Genomic DNA, 19,082 nt, shown 5'->3' with positions numbered 1-19,082 from the left:
CTTTATTCTGTGGCTGTTGTCTTTGATTTGATTCTCGAGAGTTTTGGTACAAGTACTATAATGGATGTTCAGGCTGTAGGAGATCTACTATTATGTCTATTACAGTATGCCTTAAGATTCCAAATGAGACTGGGGGGGCCCTGTTGTGCTAGACCTCATATGGGCATTAAGAACAGATGATATCTTGTGAAGTACACTGAGAGGTATATTTGTGAAATACACTGAGGCAGCTGTTTTTTTCCACATAATGTGATAATTTCTCTTTGCTCCTAGATCTATCAAAATATTCCATTTTATAGAAACAGCACTGCATGCCAAAATGAAGTAATTCCTATCTGATTTGGCACAAGAGAATTGTTAAATACCTTACAACTATGAGAAGATGCACAGACCAAGCGTTAGCAGTGTGTGGTTTGAACCTGCATACCTTACTAATTAAATGTGCCCATTTAAGTCAATTGAAGTTTTATCTCGATGCTTAAGAACTTCAGGATTGTCCCTAAAATAGTCACATCTGATTTAATAGCTTTTTTTCTCCACCTCCAAAAGAAAGAGGTTCATATTTAATGCTGAACCTAACTCCCCAATTATGCTGACTACTACATGGTCTTTGGTAACATCACTAGCTATTTAGAGATCCTTGAAATGTCAAGACACAACATTGTTGACTGAAGAACTGCAATGTGATGAAACATATTATTCTAACTGCTTCATCTAAACCAGGGGTCGGCAGCCTTTCAAAAGTGGTGTGCCGAGTCTTCATTTATTCACTCTAATTTAAGGTTTGGCGTGCCAGTAATACATTTTAATGTTTTTAGAAGGTCTCTTTTATAAGTCTGTAATATATAACTAAACTATTGTTGTATGTAAAGTAAATAAGGTTTTTAAAATGTTTAAGAAGCTTCATTTAAAATTAAATTAAAATGCAGAGCCCCCCCGGACCGGTAGCCAGGACCCAGGCAGTGTGAGTACCACTGAAAATCAGCTCACATGCTGCCTTTGGCATGCATGCCATAGGTTGCCTACCCCGATCTAAACGCTCAGAACAAATCTCTGGGATTAAAAATTAAATAACAATCCAATAGAAAGCTGATACCTGAAGTGTAATGTTGGTTGAGGCATAGGAAATTCAGCTTCTTTCTCAAAAGGAAAGCTGACATCTTAAATCTGAGGTTGGTTAAAGCAAAGGAAGTGCATCTCCTGTCCAACCTGAATGCATGAGAAAGACAGAACTTTCAGAACTGTAAAGTGGGTTCTATTTATTTATTCAAAATTGTGTAGTTCAACAATGGATTGGCCCCAAAACATTTATAAAACTTTCCAGTAGGCAACTTCCAGTATCAGTAAAACATCGGTTCTAATTTAGAGAATGCAGGTATCTTCTGGGGGGTGAGGTAAAATATTTATTTAGCTGCAATACTAAAACAATTGTCTTTTTCTTCAGGGTCAACTTTTGTGTTCTTTGTTTCTGTGTATTTAAGTGGAAATACAATGTTTCATTCACTTATTTTGTTTCGGTCTTTTAAAATAAGATGTGAGGTGTGAGGAATGCACTCAAAGGAGCAGATCTAATGTGTCATGAATAGCCCCATTTAGAGCAGTTTAATCTTTTTTTCAAATGAAAAGTCATGCCTTTCTGGTATATAATGTACATCTGTCAAATAATCACACACAGATTACTAGAACTAAGGAATTAATTCACTGATCAACACATTCTTTCAGTCATGATAGTGGATCAGTATGTGTATATTAACTTCCCTATGACATTAGTAATTTGTCTATTTGTGATGGCTGTGTTTTCCAGTGAAATAAAAAGGCAACTATTTAAAAATTTTCAATGGATTTAATGATTACTAAATTAAAAAACACAAAGCTAATTTCGAGTGCTAAAACTTCCACACAACACTTTAAAATAAGCATTCTTTAAAGTCACTAAACCAAGCGTGTTTTTCAAAATTCTCAAATGAGGTTTTCATATACTAAGAGGTATCCTAAGACAGCTCTTCACATCTGACCTAGGCAAGATGTTTAAATTCTGTCGTTGTTATGCTTTTCTCCTCATGCCTGCAAATAATACATGGCACATAGTGTAGCACCATTCCCTGCCCTTTATGCAAATGCCAAACCTGCTCCACCAGAATCTACAACTTGCAAAAAAGAAAGCTTTAAATCTGTCATTTTGCAAGCACAGGAGAAGAGCACAATATCAGGAAGAAACATTACTCTATATTCTCTCCTGATGAAAGGAGCTGGAGTAGTCAATGTCACCAAGAAAAGAATCTGAAATTATACTAGCTTGGACAAATTTTAAAATGAAGACCTAAGTTAGCCTACTGCATTGGGGACTAAACTGATCACCAACTGGGATGAGATACCAAAAAAAATCTACCCCTTTCCTCCTTCTGCCAATGGAGTAGCATTGCCCAGTTAGCATCCAACATTAGCCACTGCCAGAGAGAGGTTAACGGACTAGGTAGACAATGGCTTGTTCCAGTATGACAGTTATTGTGGCTCTTTATTATCTCATCAGGCTTTTATGCAGTACTCCACACTGAAATCCAGTGAAATTTGCCATAAAAACTGATGACACAGTGTGACCTTCAGGTTACAAATCCAGGGGAGAATGCTTTCCTTGCTGGGTATACTCCAATTCTTATTTACCTAACTAAGCTATTGTAGAACCACAGCTCTTCTTGGTTCCAGTGAAAGTCTGATATATTCATGAAATTGTCCTAGCAAAGAAGTATGTAATGTGACTTCTTTATTTTAATTTACAGATTTCCACAGTCTTTTGAAATGGTCGGGCTAGGAAACAGCCGTCGAGGGATGAAATCTCCACCTCTTCTAATAGCTGCGCTTGTAGCTTGTATGATCGTTTTGGGTTTCAATTACTGGATTTCAAGTTCTCGCAATGTTGCTCTACAGGTAGTATTCTTGTACTCCTTCCTGTAGATTCAAATAGATATGGCTGCTAAAGGCATTTATTCTTTTGGACTGTATGAAAACAAACCAAAACAGGCAAAACTTTGCGAATCTCCACTCCTAATAGTTTCCCAGCAAAGGGGTGAAGAGAAGTATCTGTGAAAGGCATTGCACTTGCACTAGCCAGTCCTATCCATTCAGGTAATTTTGCAGCATTATACTGCTATTATAGCTCCATGATAAACTTCCCTTGTTATTAAATATTCAAGTTTGGTTTTGGGTTGATTTTTTGTTTTTGTTTTTTCAGTACATCACCACTGAAACACCACATTTTTGCTCTTTATCAGCTACTGCCAACTTTTTTGTCTCCCAAAATTTTCCTAGCCTGCTCCTGCATTTGGGCTTATGGCTGCCCTTGCTGCTTAGGACATTATAGAGTTACATAAAGAGGCAAGCAGCAGTTGATATCAGGCAAGCTAAAATGCAAAGTAACTTTCCCAGATTTTTATTTCTATCAGACATAAGAAAACCTCTTTTTACTTTTTCAGAGGGGTGTTTAAAAATGACACTTTGACTGTTTCCAAGGCAATGATGTTTTCTTAAGGAAGATTTTGACTGAGACACCTAAATTAGATTTCTCAAATTTATCTAATCTTGATGTGTGGAAATGCGGTGCAGAACAAATTACTGCAGTTATGCAAGACAGAATGAATGAATGCTCGGGGCCCTTGTGGTCCTTGTTAACTGAGCTGGGGCTTTTTATAATGCTCATCAGACCTTACAATCTAACTGAGATTCAATGGGGCTCCAAGTGTGTAGTCTTAATTTGCTTTATAGACCTTGCTGAGGACTTGTGTCTTTGGCTGTTTTGTTGAGACGATAAATGTTCGTTCTTAAACTAGCTAATGAGGTTCTGCAGGGAGTCTGGCCACATGAATCTAATTGCAAGATTGATGTCTCTAAGCCAAGCTGCTCTTGAGTTATGACATTCTTCCTTTTTAACATTGAAGTGAAATATCCCTGTTATTTTTCCATTAACACCTTATCTGATTACTGTCACAGTTGCAGGATAACTGCACTTATATCCCCCATTCCATGCTCCACTCCAGGAGTTCCCAATCAGGTCTCAGATCTCCAGCCATCACCTGTGTCTAGGTAAGCACCCTGTCCCACTCCCTTCTGACCAGGAGTGTTTCAAAGTTGCACAGCCACTTACTGTACACTATGATACCTTTAGCAAGCCACTGTGCCTAAAGGCCATTGCCTGTGCTTTGCTTTCTCTCTGAGGGCTCTGAACAGTGTATTGCCAGCAGTTATAAGTTATCACACAACTCTTTTTAAGCAAGCACATGTATTCATAAGGTGAAAGCATTACAGAGAAAATGCACAAAAAATCCCATAAAAGTTCCTATACACACGCTAAAAGCAGAGGTCACCCATCAGACTTATGGGACCCTAATAGACCAAAGTCTTTCCAATCCTTCTGCAAGGTTGGGGTCCTTAGACAGAAGGTCTTGAGACAGTTTAAATGCAGCCTTTTTAAGCCAAAACCCTTTTCTTTGTTTTCCTACTCTCTGGAAACTCAGTTTGAACCAGTATATGCAAACTTCCCCGGGGCGGTGGGGGTTGGGTAGCACCTCTCTGGAGATATTTATAATGAGAGTGATTCACTGTGATCACCCCCCACTGTTTTAGTTCTTGTAGGAGCTATGGTAACCCTTCCCGTGGAGTAGAACACGATCATACATACAAACCCTGGCCCACAATGATACATAAATTTAATACAAGATGTTCCCCCAAGATACTATATGTAATTACAATATCTGTCACAATTAACCCCACGCTTTCTTCTAAAAATGTCTCCCCTGGCAGAACAGCACACCAGAACTATGCTGGGTGGACTGGTTCATTTCTGGTGAAGTTGTGGGGAGGAATTGTCAAACTGGGTTTGTAACAGAAAACTCATCACAACCTTGTCTATGGAACAGATGCTAGATCTTCAGAGTTTACTGAATTTTAACTGGATTGACAGCCCTAGAAACCAAATCCTCTTTTCCTGCAGAACTGGTACCATACTGTGTCATGACTTAATGTCAGGATAAATTTTTCACCACTGCTTTTCCAGTGTGTCTTAGCCCTTCTCTGAGGACAGAATTTCATATCTTATGGGGTTAGTTAAGCTTCTTTAGTCCCTGGCCTCTCTGTGGTATTTGTTACCTATCCATTAAGACCTAGGTTGAGACCATTAAGTCATGACACAGGCCACAAAACTGATGACAGATAGTGAATCAAAAGTCATTACCATCCTGGATCACACTTGATTCAGTAACGTAGAGGTGAGTTTGCCATTATTGATTGCCTACATTGTGCAGTGCCTTTCCCCAAAGGAAATGTAAAGTTCTTTACTTCCATTAAACCATCCCAGTGCCTTGGCAACAGTTTGAAAGAAGCACCATTCAGATCTTATGGGTTGGGCTGCACTTAGAGTTTTTACCATTACATTTCAAAACACTTTCTATTTACTCACACAGTTTATTGGCAGGACTTTACTGCCATGCTGATTAAGATGGAATGAGTTTTCTCTGCTCCTGCGGTTTAATCATGAGCATTTTTCTCTGTTTTTCCATTCTCTCATCTCCTATGGTAATTGCAGTGTAGGAGCTTAACCCCAGCTCTAAAGGGTAGGCAAGTGGCTTCCTTAAACGTGGCTCTGTCCAGCAGGGCATACTGTGGAGTAACAAGGCTTCTGCTCTTGAAGACTCAGTAGATAAGATGATTTTGATACATCCTGTTAGATTCCAGATTGAGTATAAGCTTCAGTCTGAGGCTGTAGATGTTTTAATATGCTTGACAAATGCTGTTGAAATTTGTACACCCTCCTCCCCAAAATCTCTACTGATTCTAGCAGTTATACTTCCTTCTAAGTTGTGTATAAATGACTCTTAGAGAACAAGCAACAGAACATATGAGGTACCTCCAGAGTGTCCTGCAAAAATTGAACCAATTATTAAAAAACAAACAAACCAAAAATCCCCAGACTTAATTCCTTGACATTTTCTCTATATATGATGGTGATATTTCTTTTGTTAAATCTTCCACTGGTTCTCAGTATGGTCTTGAAGCGATCCAGAAAAAAGTGTTAAACTTCCCATATTTATAAAGTTGGGTTCTTCACAAATATGTATCTTTGCCCTTCAGCCATACACCACCTGCTGTGGTCTTACCTATTCACACACAATAAGAAAGTCAGGCTGGGGCAGTACTTGCAGGGGGGGTCAGAGGTTGGGTAGCTCTTCAAGAAATATCTATTGGTGATCTGAGTGGTGGTGTTCTTTCCTCTGAGACCTAAACACGTTCTGACCACTTAATTACTAAAGACCCTAGGGCACTTTTTGCGAGGGTGGGGGTTTTAACTCTGGTGTCCAACCAACTTGTATATTTCGATCTCTACTGACACTTTTCATGCAGGTTTAGTTATAAGGTATATATGGCATTTGCTCCCTGCTCTAAACTGTTCCATAAGGTTGCTGTGTGTGGTTAAACAGCTACTGGTTTTCACTAGTGGATGAAGTGGCCTCTTAATAGAAATGGCATATTAGTTTGTAGACTCTTTGTAGGCCATAGAGCTATCTTAAAGGTATTTTATGTAGTGGCAATGCAAGAAACCTACAGACCTATATTCTGTAAGACCCTAGCTTAAGCGTTTTTATTTGGGTTGAAACATTTGTTTTTATTAATTATACTAATACAAATATTTAAAGCTTTGCTTTGCCCTTAGTGTGAGTGTTGTCATTGTGCACACACGGGTTCCCAAACAGACATAGAACTTAATTCTGCTGTACCTGATTCTGGGACCAGAGCCTTTTAAACCCTCAAATCTAATCAGTGACAAATTGGAAATTCTTAAAAATCAATAACCACTCAATGGATTAGGCAACAACTTTGAGATGAGGGGCACGCCATAAATGCAATATAAAAAGTAGCCAGTGAAGATGAAGGTGGTAGACTGAAAATCCATAACAGGTGAATCAGATTTTATCTTCACAGAAAGTTTGAAGTCAGATCATACAAAGAAATACTCCTTGTAACACTAATTTATAGGAACCATCTATATTTATCTCTTGTTTATCTGTCTCCTTTCAGAGTCGGATTCTGGAACTAGAAAGGAAAGTCCGCAGGGCGGCAGCAGAGAGAGGGGCTGTTGAACTCAAAAAGAACGAATTCCAAGGAGAACTAGAGAAGCAGCGTGAGCAGATTGATAAAATCCAGTCCCTCCACGGTTTTCAGATGGAAAATGTCAATAAAGTGCACCTGGATGAGAAGGTATTCAGAGTTGTAACATAAATGATTAATAATTTTTAATGGAGAAAATAATCCTTCATGGGTGACAAAATGGGCACTACACCAAAATCTGGTGTCTCATGGATGCGTTACATGCAGTTATAATATAACAAGTATAGCACATGATGCTGTTGCTAAATAGCACTTTAGAAGTTACAGGTCGGATTTTCAGAAGTCCTTAGCATTGACCAAACTCTGCTCCTGTTTTGAAGTCAGTGATAAAAATAACTTAACTTGGCCTCATGATCCTATGCTGGTCCTTTCTGTGTCAAAAAACCTCTGTGTACATTGTTATTCATCATGATGGTAAATCCCAAAGGGTCATGGTCTCTTTGCAGGCTGAACACCACCTGGATCAATCTCTGGCTTGGTTCTTAAGGTAGTCTGGCTGGACATTCAGTTTATGTCCATCACTGCCAATCTTAGCATGCCACCGAAGCTTTTGGTGCCCATGTGATCACCGGCCATGTAGGGGCTTTCCTTGGTAAATGTGCTTTAGAATTCATTGGTCTTCCATTCTAATAATATACCCATACCAAGAAAGCTGGTGAAATCCAGCTGGTGCTGATGGAGGTGGTTGCTGGGTTAAGCTTTGAATATCCTCATCTCTGATCTTGTCCTGCCACTTGCTATGGAGCATCTGATGAATACGACAAGAATTGAAAACATCAATGCAGTGGTCTTCAGTCTTCCTCAGGACCTTCTTTTCACATGCAACAGCCTTTGTGTAACTGGTTTTCTACAGCTTCTTGGGAAGCTTGATGTCATGATATCCTGACAGATGCCGCTGCAGGGATGGAAACATGGTAGCATCTGCTGTTATAGGAGTGTTCACAACTTCCAAAGTTGTCTTTGACTCTGCCCAAATATTTGACAGTTGTCACATGCTCGACATCTCATCCGGGTTGTAATCTCGAGCTAACGGCTGCTTGATGGTAATGTCCAGGGACTTTGTTTTAACTGAATAAAAAGTCAGACTGATGCGCGCTGCTCTTGCCTGACCAAATTGGCCTTCAGCTGCAGCCATATGCCAGATTGAGCCAACAAGATGATGTCATCAGCATATTCAAGATCTCAAAGTAGAATGGTGCTCAGCTACCTGCCACAGACAACTGCCTCCTGAAGCTTATCCACCAATCAGTCAATGCCGATATTGAACAATGATGGTGATAGGATGCAGCCCTGCTGAACAAACTCCCGTGGAAATAGGAAACCATTCTCTGTATCTACCATTAATTTGAACAGTGCTTTGCATTCCATTATAGAGTTCTTCTGTCAATGATGCTGTCTTCGCAGGGACGCAGAGTTGCCTATTAGATTCCACAAACTTGTAGATGCACTGAATCAAAGGCCTGATGGAAGTCTCTAAAAAATGCTGTGCATGCTTATTAAATTAAGCCATCTTCTCAACAGCTGCCTCAAGATAAAAATCTGGTTGACAGTGGAATGACCAGGTCTAGCTACACTGAATCCCAGCCTTTACCACAATGTGCATTGCTGATTCAAGACATTAAGATAGAAGTGATGATTTTCCCTGGAACTGACAATAACTTAGTACCATTATAGTTGCTATATTTGGCCTTATGGCCTTTACACTAACTTCTAAAATTAAAAATAGCAGCAAGAATTACAAGGATGTTTGTAATCTCTTGTGTTTACATAGGTGGTAATGGTTATTGTATGTATGTGAAGGTCTTGCACATTGTGCACCCCTCCCCAAACCTAATATGATTAGCAAAAAAGCTCAGAAGTATTCAGATACTTTTGCAGAAGAACTAGAATCTGTGAATTTTGAATGCTTGGGGCTGGCAATTCTGCTTTAACAGATGGAAAATTCTTTATGAAAAATGACACACATCTACTTTAAAATAATATTGTGACATCATTCAAATATAGCTTTTCTCAGCCTTTTGTTACTAAAGTTCACTAGGGAGATGTTTGTCCTCAAAGATTTCTTCTTTTGGAAACCATCCCTGATCCAGTAGTAATTTCCCCACATTGCTGCTGGATGACTTCTGCTGATGGGAATCATTTTGGGGTTATTTTTCCTGTTATGGAGTGCCTTCTGACCGACACTCTGAGTTGTGGCCTTCAGGGACCACCAGATCTCAGCAAACTGGAGGTAGCTGATTAAACAGGAAAGTATAGGTTCTGTGTTAAGATAGACTTGTGCTCCACTTGAAATTGTATGGCACCTTATTCTGGACCATAGTTTGCTATTCAAACCTTTGGATGGAAAAATACATCCGTAAGTTATGAGATGCAACACTTACAAACAAAAATCAGCAGCGGGCATTGAGACACGATGGTGAAGGAGGCGATTTAAGAATCTAAATAGTGTTGGCTTCCTGTTACACCCCAATGTACTTTTTAAAAACCGTGTTAAGTTTTGTTTTCCTTGAAAAGGCTTGACAGACCAGGTTTATTATGTACTTTTATATATTTTATTTAAGAAATTTGCTCCAGTTTGAAATTAATCCTTGGATGTTTTAAACACAATGCTCCAGAAAGGGGTTAACACTATTTCAGATGTTAATGTAGACAGAATCCCAGTGAGCACTTTCTTGTGGTTGGGTTGTTGCCAGATTTCCTGTCTAGTAGTGATGGCTGCGGCTAGTGGTGGGTCCTGTGGGACCCATTTGCCCTTACTTTCCTCAGTGAAGGATACCTCTGTTTGCATCTCTGAACGTACAGCTCTGTAATGCTAGGTATGGCACCTCCCTCTCTATTTTTGGCATCTATCCATGTTCCATTTGTGCTCCTCAAGAAGCACAGTCAAATAATGTCACCAGAAAAATGACATTACACTCTGCCTAATGCATAGACATCAGCGCTTATGATATTTTGAAGTAATGTGAACGTTTGCATTTTACAGTTCCTTCCCTTTGGTAGATTTCCTCTGAACTGTGGGAAGATTGTTAGACCTCTGTTTCCAAAATGCTTTCCTTTAAATGGTCCCTTCTAAAATGCAGGCCTTTAACATTCAGTAATGGAATACTCCCTAGGGTCTGATGTTAAAACTACAAGGCCAGCATTGTAGCCCAAGTTATGTGAACATGAACACACTGGGCTCTCTGCTATCCTCTGCTTTTGTGAACAGAGAGTAGCACGTTCCTGCATACTAGCACTGGAAAGTGTGTGCGCACTAGCCTGTTACACCTTCCAACTCGCCCATGGAAACCGTTTGTGATGTGACATGTGTTCAGTCTCTGCCGCTTCGGATGAGGGGGATGATTTCCATGGCCCCATGATCCCGACTTCTCTCTCTCTCCCTGCCACCATGTTGGTGATCTTAGCACAAGATCACACTGACTAAGCTGACATGGGTTCCCCCACTGCAGACTGGAAACCCTCCTGGAGAGGGAAAGCCGATGGAAGGATGGTTGCTACAGGAGTGTGCTGCTCTGCAATATTGACCTTGGCCTCCAGTGGAAATCCAGTGTACAATGGTTCTGTGGACTAAACTCCCTGCCATTGTGGGGATGGAGGGCAACCCTGCCTTCTATGGTGAAGGAGGAAGAAACGGAGTCCGGTTCAGTTTCCTTGTTCCTAGGAGGGAATGATGTGCATAAAAGAACACTTAGCCCTTTTATGGGAGAGCTTATAAATTAGTACATTACTCCCTTTCTTCTTTCATACCCATGTATTTTAAAGTGCTTTGACTGAGAAGAGTAATGGCTTTACAAATGGGGAAAGCTCTCAGAAGAAATGCTCTCTTGCACAGAAATTCCAAGCTCTCAATTTTGGCAGTTACGTGCAATATAGTTAGCTAACTCATATTTCAGGCTGTTCCATGAATGATCAGCATTTCAACAAAAACCTGATTGAAAACCAAAAGTATCTGATGTGAGAGAGGGGGGATTTTTATTTATTTATGTTTATGTTTTTGCAGGGCCCATGATGTGTGGGGGAAATAGGGAGAGTTCCATGGGCCTGGGAGAGAACAAATCTTTGGGCTGTAGATAGCTTTTACCAGAACAGACTCTCAGGTAACATGCAAGGCCAATCTATTGCTGCAGTTCTTTACTAGACATATTGCCTTTTATTTCATTGTCCTACTGTCTGTGTGACAATGGATGAATAACTTTCAGGAGTTAATTATGCACTGGATTAGTTGCATATCAAATATGTATTGCCATGATGGCAGATAGTATAACACAGAAGATTTTTGGAAAAGAATTGTGAGATCAAGCTCAATAGAGCCCATCTGCAGCTGAGATCCTTCTCCCTCCACTTCCCCAAGGACCTGCAGGATAGCAGCTTGCAGGGTGGCCTGCTGAGCCGGCTGACAACGTCGGGGCTACCCCTAGCTCTTGAACAGGGTCAGCTGGGAAGAAATCTACTTAAAATGGGTCAGATGCTGTCAACATCCGTGCCCTGTTGTGGCTTAGGGGTGTTAGGAGCTTTACCCTACCCCAGTGTCTGGCAGAGAAAAAGCACTATGCCTTCTCTGAGGAGAGGCAGACTCTATATAGGGACCCCTTTGAGGTCAGCACAAAAGACTTCATCTTAATACATACACCTGCTGCCCCAGGGTGGCTGGAGTTGGGAAGAGGGGTTGTTGAGGTTGTCTACTGGGTATTAGCAGGAGAGTCACTGGTTGCTAGGGGTAGATGGCTGTTCAGGCAGCTGGCTGCATGAGGATCCACCTGAGATGAAGGCAGTAGAGCTGGTTGGGAATTTTTCACCAATTTTTTTGTTGGAAAGTGCTCCATAGTCAAACGGGAAATGTTTCCCTTTTGTAGGAAGTATCATCTAAACTTTTTTGGGTTTCACGGTGGAATTTTGGGGGTGGGGACGAGAGACCATTATAACCAGTAGCCCAGTGGTTATGGCACTCAGCTGGGATGCAGGAGATATGAGTCTCTGCTGTGCCTGAATCAGAGCAGGACCTTGAACCCAGATCTCCCACATCCACTGTGAGTGCCCTAACCATCAAGCTGTAGAGCCCGTCTCTCTTCCATTCTCAGTCTTTCCTCTTAGAACTGTTCACATTTTCAAGGATTAATCTAGATTTGGCAAATCACTTATGGCAATTCAGACAGAAATAGACTGAAGAGAACAGGAAGCTTACATGAAGTCTCAATGAAGACAGATAAGGAATCAGAATTTCAAAAGGGCACTTTTGAATCCATTAAACAATTTTTTAAAGGAGACTAATATCCTCTCTAGTTATCACTCAGCATTCACAGCATTTAGGATGTGCACAGGTCCACCATTTTCTGTTTAAACAATAACTGGAAAAATATCCGTTATATGTGCTCTAATCAGTGTTTGGATAAACAGTTAATGCATGTTCTAATTTTTTGTTGTGTTTGAATTTAAATAATCAATTTTAAAATTCAAAATAGGAACACTAAGTAGTTTTAAAAAGAATACTTACAACAGCTTTGTATATTGGATGTGGAATACATTTCCCCATTGCTTATTCACAGCTTTTCACAATGGCCACAATTGTTCTTCACACCTCCCTTGGGGAAAGGTTCAGTTCGTATTGCATGCATCTGAGATATATACCTATCAATATGCTTTATTTTAGTTCAGTTAGTGAGAAACCACAATGTGGAGAGAGGAAAATGATGTTGTCTTTAATACCCCACTGTTGTCTCTATTACTAGTCCTATATGTTTCAGCATTTATAAATGTGTATATTAAATACTTTTCACCTACATTAAATATGCATATTTACAGACTGTATTTACTCAGCTTTCATTGTTAATTGGTCTGAGCCTTTTAGTGTTGGTCACCTGAACATTAGAAAAAAGCAATAAATAAACTTCAGCATAAATACCCACAATTTTTCATTCTATCTTATAAATCAGTTTCTTAATGGAAGTACAAACAAATCCTTATTTTGGAGATGTGCGAGAAAGTACTACCCCTTTAAGGGACAGGCTGGAGCCTACAGCCTGGGAATAATCCAGCAGGCAGTGCCCCACCCTGGGACTGAGCTATTTAAACACAGGAATGGGAAACTGAGGAGAGAGGGGAGTAGAAGCAAGGCAGGCTACAGAGAGTAGCGGTTTCTCTTTCTGGCATCAGGAGACCAGCCTAACCTGATTCAGAGACTTGAGTATGGAGTTAAATTTGGGAGCACTGAACCGAGATCGTGATGAACTGTTTGTGGTAATAATTCCTATCCTGAAGCCTTATTAAAAAGGGAACATGATATGTGTGTTGGCTTCTCTTTGTCCCATCTGTTAAAGCAATTCTATTGCTGCCCCAATCAGGCAAAATTGCAGGGGGGCATACATACGTGTACCCCACGCAGCACACCTACACGCTTTCACAGATTCGTGCTGAAAATCTTTCTATTATGCCTTCTACAAAATCAAATAGCAGTAATTTCATGTGGGATTGTGCATTGCAATAGTCCTGTTTAATTTTACTGTTACCCTGTTGTTTACTATGCCAAATTCTCCATTTTTAAAATGGTCCATGTAACATGAGCCAAACTGACCCTTGGCATATGGTGTTTTTATCTGAAAACATTTCTATTTCCCTGGGTTACATGATTGGAAGAAAAGGGAATTTAACTTCTGCACTCAATAATTTTGTCTCCTCATAATTACATGAGCAGTTTCATATTAGAAATTTTGAAAATTTTCAGCATCACTAAGTAATAATATGGACTAGTCCCTTTGGATATTTTGAGAGTGTATCCAAGGTACAATCAAATTATTCTGACTTAGAAAAGAAAATGCAGTACACTTGCATTAACTTGGTTAGTTTTTAAATACCCTTTTATAAATATTTTTGATATGTGATCTTGAAGCACACTGCTCAGAACTGACACTATTGATTGGCTGCCTTTTTTTTGGTGAAAGATTATAACAGTATCAGATTCATAACCTGATTTTTTGGTTTAGTTCAGTCACTCATGTTGAGCAGGTTTCTTTTCCTTCTTAGAAGCAGATTAAGAAAAGATAAATATATTATCTAATTCTGTAGTACATCTAGACTCAAATTGTAAATATTTGACTATTAGGAAGCTCATATGGTTGTAAAAGACTCTTTAGTCAAATCTTTGTAATAACCTGAGCCCCTCAAGCCAAATGGAAAAAATTGTGTACAAAGAGAATAATTGATAAATGTTATCTACAGTACTCATAAAATATAATGTAAAACTCATAAAATATTAATACCCAAATGTTAATGAATGTGGTAGAAATCTACAAAATGACATTTAAAGTTGTCTATCACTTTGTCCTTGGATCATGTTGTTTGGTCATGTTATTTTAGAGGCCTTAAGTAAGGGAATAATGCTATGGGCCTTATCCTCATCTCGTTTACACCAGTTGTATGTTGGTGTTAGGCTGACCCCATTCTGATAGGGATCCTCCAGGCAATAAGGGTCAGTACTAGTTTGAATATCAGTAAATGTAAAGGTGAAATAATGGGTTTACTATGTTCTATTTTCCTTCCCTCTCCGGTAGCTATTCCTCTGCATATTTAACTAATCATTCAGAGATTTCTTTAAGGTAATCTCTGTTTTATTTGGCCACTCAACAAATATGTTCTTTAATACTGGTTTTCTGATTTGCCGTGAAATAGCAACACTGTGGGCAAAATTCACCCATAAATCTTTTTATGTCAATAGCGTTGCACCTGCTTACAACAGTGGTGAACTTTGTTAGCATTAAAAATTGTATTGAGCAATCATACTCCTGTGCAAACTTAGAAGGCCATGTGCTCCCGGAACTTCTTTGCCTTTCCATATCCAATGTCCTATTGCATGCTGTTTTCCCTCTTCCTTCTGCTACTAATATGGTGGGGGGGGGGAGAGGGAGGAGGAATAAGAAAAAAGGTAACTTAAAATAAGTACCTTCCTTGTTAAGCTATGCAGTGCCACCATTTTTGTGAAGGTTGCAGGAGTTGACCAGGTGGAGGCAGAAACATGAATAAGCACTACTGTATGAGAGGTGTAGGCCGGAACATAGCAAGTTTGTGGTGTTTGTGTTTTCATAATAGTGTCAAAAGGAATGGAGAGTTTGTACAGTACTGAGTATGAGATGGGGTGGTGGGAAGTAAAAGCCCATGAGCCAGAGGAAAGTTATACAAACATCGCAGTGTCCCCCTGTGGTTCGGTTTCATCCTCCAGCTCTACATAGAGGTGGTTTGGAGCTTTACCACTCTGGTTCGCTGGGCTCACTGCATCACCCACATCCAGGGTTTGTGGTTCAGTCAGGGAATCCACATCAAACTCTGGTATGGTGGTGTCACTTCTAGCAAACATATGGTCAAGCTCTTCATAGCAAGAGCAGGCTGTAGTACCTCTCTGTACAGTTAAATTGTGTTTCACATGTCTGTGGCCACTCAGAGCTCCTTTTCCTTACTGCAGCACTGCAGAGAGTCTTGGTGATGCCCCTTTCTGAGCAGTGTCGATAGTATCTGCTTGTATACCCGTGCCAAGATACAGATGGGCAAAATAAAGCTCCTCTCACCAGCGCTCAATAAAGTCCAGAATCTCAGTCTGGGACCATGGTGCAGCAGCAGGAGGCAATGTACGGTGTGGTGGGGGGAGTAATCAGGAGTATGACACAAGTATGTGTGAACTCACCACAAATTGGAATGACAAAGAACTGCACCTGGCTGTATGCAGCTATTTAAGTGGTGATGTGACATCCAGTTAGGATGACCCTGGAGCTGTAGAGAGGACACAGCTGACCCAGGGAGCCAGAAAGCAGCGTGGGATACTGGCAGGAAGATCTGACAGATGCACAACACTTGTTACAGGATGTGGTTATAGTCACACCTGCTTTGCAATGGGTAAACTCAATCCACATCCAAGTAAACCTGCTTCCAAAGCTGGGTTTGATAACACACATTAAAACACTAGATAATATACAACAAAACATTTTGTTTGTGGACGAAGACATTTGAACAGGAAACATCTCAAGTTGACCTGCAACAAATTTGAAGTGTAGACAAGTCCTTATACATGGCTGATTGTAACATAAACCTCTGAGCCACTACACCTGCAGGCAGAGCTTTAATTGATTATGGTCTTTCTAGTTTAATTACCGTTCAAAATGACTTTGAATGTATTGTGACTTTTTTCAGCTGGGCCAGAAGTTAGCCTTATATTTACAATAGATTTAGGAGTAAAGTAATGGACTTGTCAGTGTTCCTCTTCCAGTCTGGTTTTTATGTTGTCTTAAAAGAGGCTTTTATTTCTTTCATAGAGAAATGGGCTTCAAACACAGCATTCATTAACCAGAAGTTCTCAGATGGTCTGTGGATCCCATGCTGGTGGTCTGTGCAAAGCTGGCTGATCATGTATTACAGGGTCTCTCATGTTCCAGTATCTAAACTGCATTAAAAGAAGCTAAAATAAACTAAATACTTTCCCTTAAGCAACTGCTGTTGAAATCTCATCCTTGGGGAAAGTACATCATCAACAGAGATGGTCCACATACTCATAAATGGGAGCGGAGATTCTCTCTTTTAAAATGTATTTGCATTATGAACAAGTTTGAGAATCCCTGCATTAGGCCAATACATAGGTTTCCAAGGCATGGAAATTCAGATCACATGTGAATTAAGAATATCCTATTGAAAATTTCTGCCTTTTCACATATATAGTAAAATGGCTGACAAGAGAAAAGGGGTTAATGTATAGTGATTGCTGTGGCGAGTTATAGCAACCCCTGCACAGAGTGCATTTTATTCCATTCATACTGCCAAATGTTTCTTTACTTGTAATTGAATGTAGTGATAATACATATGCTAGATTGATGGCAATGATGACAAAAATCCTGTGTCCACAGAACACACACAGCGCAAGCACGTGCACACTGCTTTGCAGGTTTGGAAGGATAGTTCATTCTTTATGCCCACTGTCTCCTTGGTGCCTCTTTTGAGACTGTTGACAAATGAGCCGATTGTGGTGATGTTTTTTGTGATGTGTTCTGTGGCTCACTTCTGGAATAAGAGATGAACTGAAACCACTGACTGCTGTCATGCAGAATAGGTGCCAGAAGCTGTAGACTTTTAATGTCCAACAGCCTTGACCACAATCCAAACGCTGAGTTAGAGGTAGAGGGCTTGGTCTCCCATTATCAATTGTCTGAATCATTCAGTCAGTTCCAAAGAGTTGTTTCATTCAGCGTTTAATTTTATTGAGAACAGGCTGTAACTTCTAGAGAGAATGAATGCTAAAGTTCGGTGGAAAGCTGTATGGCTTAAATGCTCCATTATTGGCATGAAAATTGCTTTAGACTTTTTTCACACAGCACTCTTGTTCAAAAGTGTAAAATGAGTCTGCAGCATACCGACAAGCCTAAAAGAAATACAATAGAGAAAATATGTTCAGTGACCTTGAAAGCCTTGGGGGAAAAAATTAGTTCACCTGTTGATGTTTTAATCTCATGACCTAGGATTGAAAGGCTATGTGGCTAGCGTGCTGTGACGGGTTGGATCACAGAAACCCCCTTGGGAGCTGCCACCCAATGTACCAAGACTACCCCTGCTTCTGTTTTCCCTGCCAGCTCAGGACTCCAGCACCCTGTCTTGCTGAATTAGACACTCCAGTCCACTTCAACACAGACCCAGGGTCTGAATCACTTGTCCCAAAGCTGCAGGTTTACCTGAAAACAGCTCATAGAAGTGTGCTTGTCTTTAGCACTCAGATGCCCAACTCCCAATGGGGTCTAAACCCAGATAAATCCATTTTACCCTGCATAAAGCTTATGCAGGGCAAACTCATAAATTGTTTGCCCTCTATAACACTGATAGAGAGATATGCACAGTTGTTTGCTCCCCCAGGTATTAATACATACTCTGAGTAAATTACTAAATAAAAAGTGATTTTATTAAATACAGACAGTAGGATTTAAGTGGTTCAAAGTAGTAACAGACAGAACAAAGTAAGTCACCAAGTAAAATAAAATAAAATGCGCAAATCTATGTCTAATCAAACTGAATACAGATAAGTTCCTCACCAGTTCCAGAATGCTCCCTTTTACAGGCTAATCTCCTTTTAGCCTGGGTCCAGCAATCTCTCACAACCCCTGTAGTTACTGTCCTTTGTTTCAGTTTCCTCCAAGTATCCTGGGGGGGGGGGGGTGGAGAGGCTCCTTCTTTAGCCAGCTGAAGACAAAATAGAGGGGTCTCCCACAGGTTTAAATAGACTCTCTCTTGTGGGTGGAGACCTCCCTCCTATGCAAAGTCCAGCTCCAAGATGGAGTTTTGGAGTCACCTGGGCAAGTCACATGCCCCTGCATGACTCAGTCTTTACAGGCCGACGCCATTGTCCACATGGTATCTTGCATGTCTCCAGGAAGACTTCTCATGTGGATTGGAGCATTCCAAGATGCATTGTTCCCCAAGTGTTTCCTGATCAGGTACTTAACCTGGCGAATTCCTTCCTAAAGAAGCTGACCAAATGCCTCACAAAGTTTACTTAGAAATCAAGCAAGCATACAGCCCATATTCTTAACCTCAAGTAGAAAATGATATATATGTACAAATAGGATGAATAGATATAGTAGACCATAACCTTTACGGAGATATGTTACATGGCACAGGCAGCACAAAACATATTTCAGTTATATTGTACATACATTTATAAACATCCCCCCCATAAAGCCTTATGGGGTACGCTGTCACACGTGCCTCTTCAAATCATTTTCAAAGTGCTGAGAGAGAAGAGCATAAAGACACTAGAATTGAAGAATGTTGCCAGACAAATGGTGGGTAGACCTGTGTGGTGAATGGTGAAGGAAGGGAAATTTTAGGATTTAATTTAAATAAATAAAATTCAATAGCCACCAAATATGTAAACATAAGGCACATGGTTATCTTCTCACTGATCTCTC

General features: G+C 40.1%; 1 protein-coding gene across 2 annotated transcripts in view; it reads left to right on the top strand.

Moving 5' to 3' along the window:
* GOLM1 (golgi membrane protein 1) overlaps window positions 1–19,082 on the top strand; it is a 50,908-nt gene that overhangs the window by 7,488 nt on the left and 24,338 nt on the right. Inside the window, exons 2-3 of one of the 2 annotated variants that reach the window (XM_029911721.1) lie at window positions 2,776–2,925; window positions 7,066–7,245. In XM_029911721.1, the coding sequence (XP_029767581.1) occupies window positions 2,797–2,925; window positions 7,066–7,245 (309 nt within the window). In that variant the 5' untranslated portion in view covers window positions 2,776–2,796. The remainder of the gene's footprint in view (window positions 1–2,775; window positions 2,926–7,065; window positions 7,246–19,082) is intronic. The other variant, XM_026652373.2, reaches the window with a different exon arrangement.

Source organism: Terrapene carolina, unplaced genomic scaffold (assembly GCF_002925995.2).
Source record: "Terrapene carolina triunguis isolate 2854851 unplaced genomic scaffold, T_m_triunguis-2.0 Scaffold113, whole genome shotgun sequence".
Lineage (NCBI taxonomy): Eukaryota > Metazoa > Chordata > Testudines > Emydidae > Terrapene > Terrapene triunguis.
The sequence above is the reverse complement of the archived record's forward strand: the minus strand, read 5'-3'. Positions and strand labels throughout refer to the sequence as shown.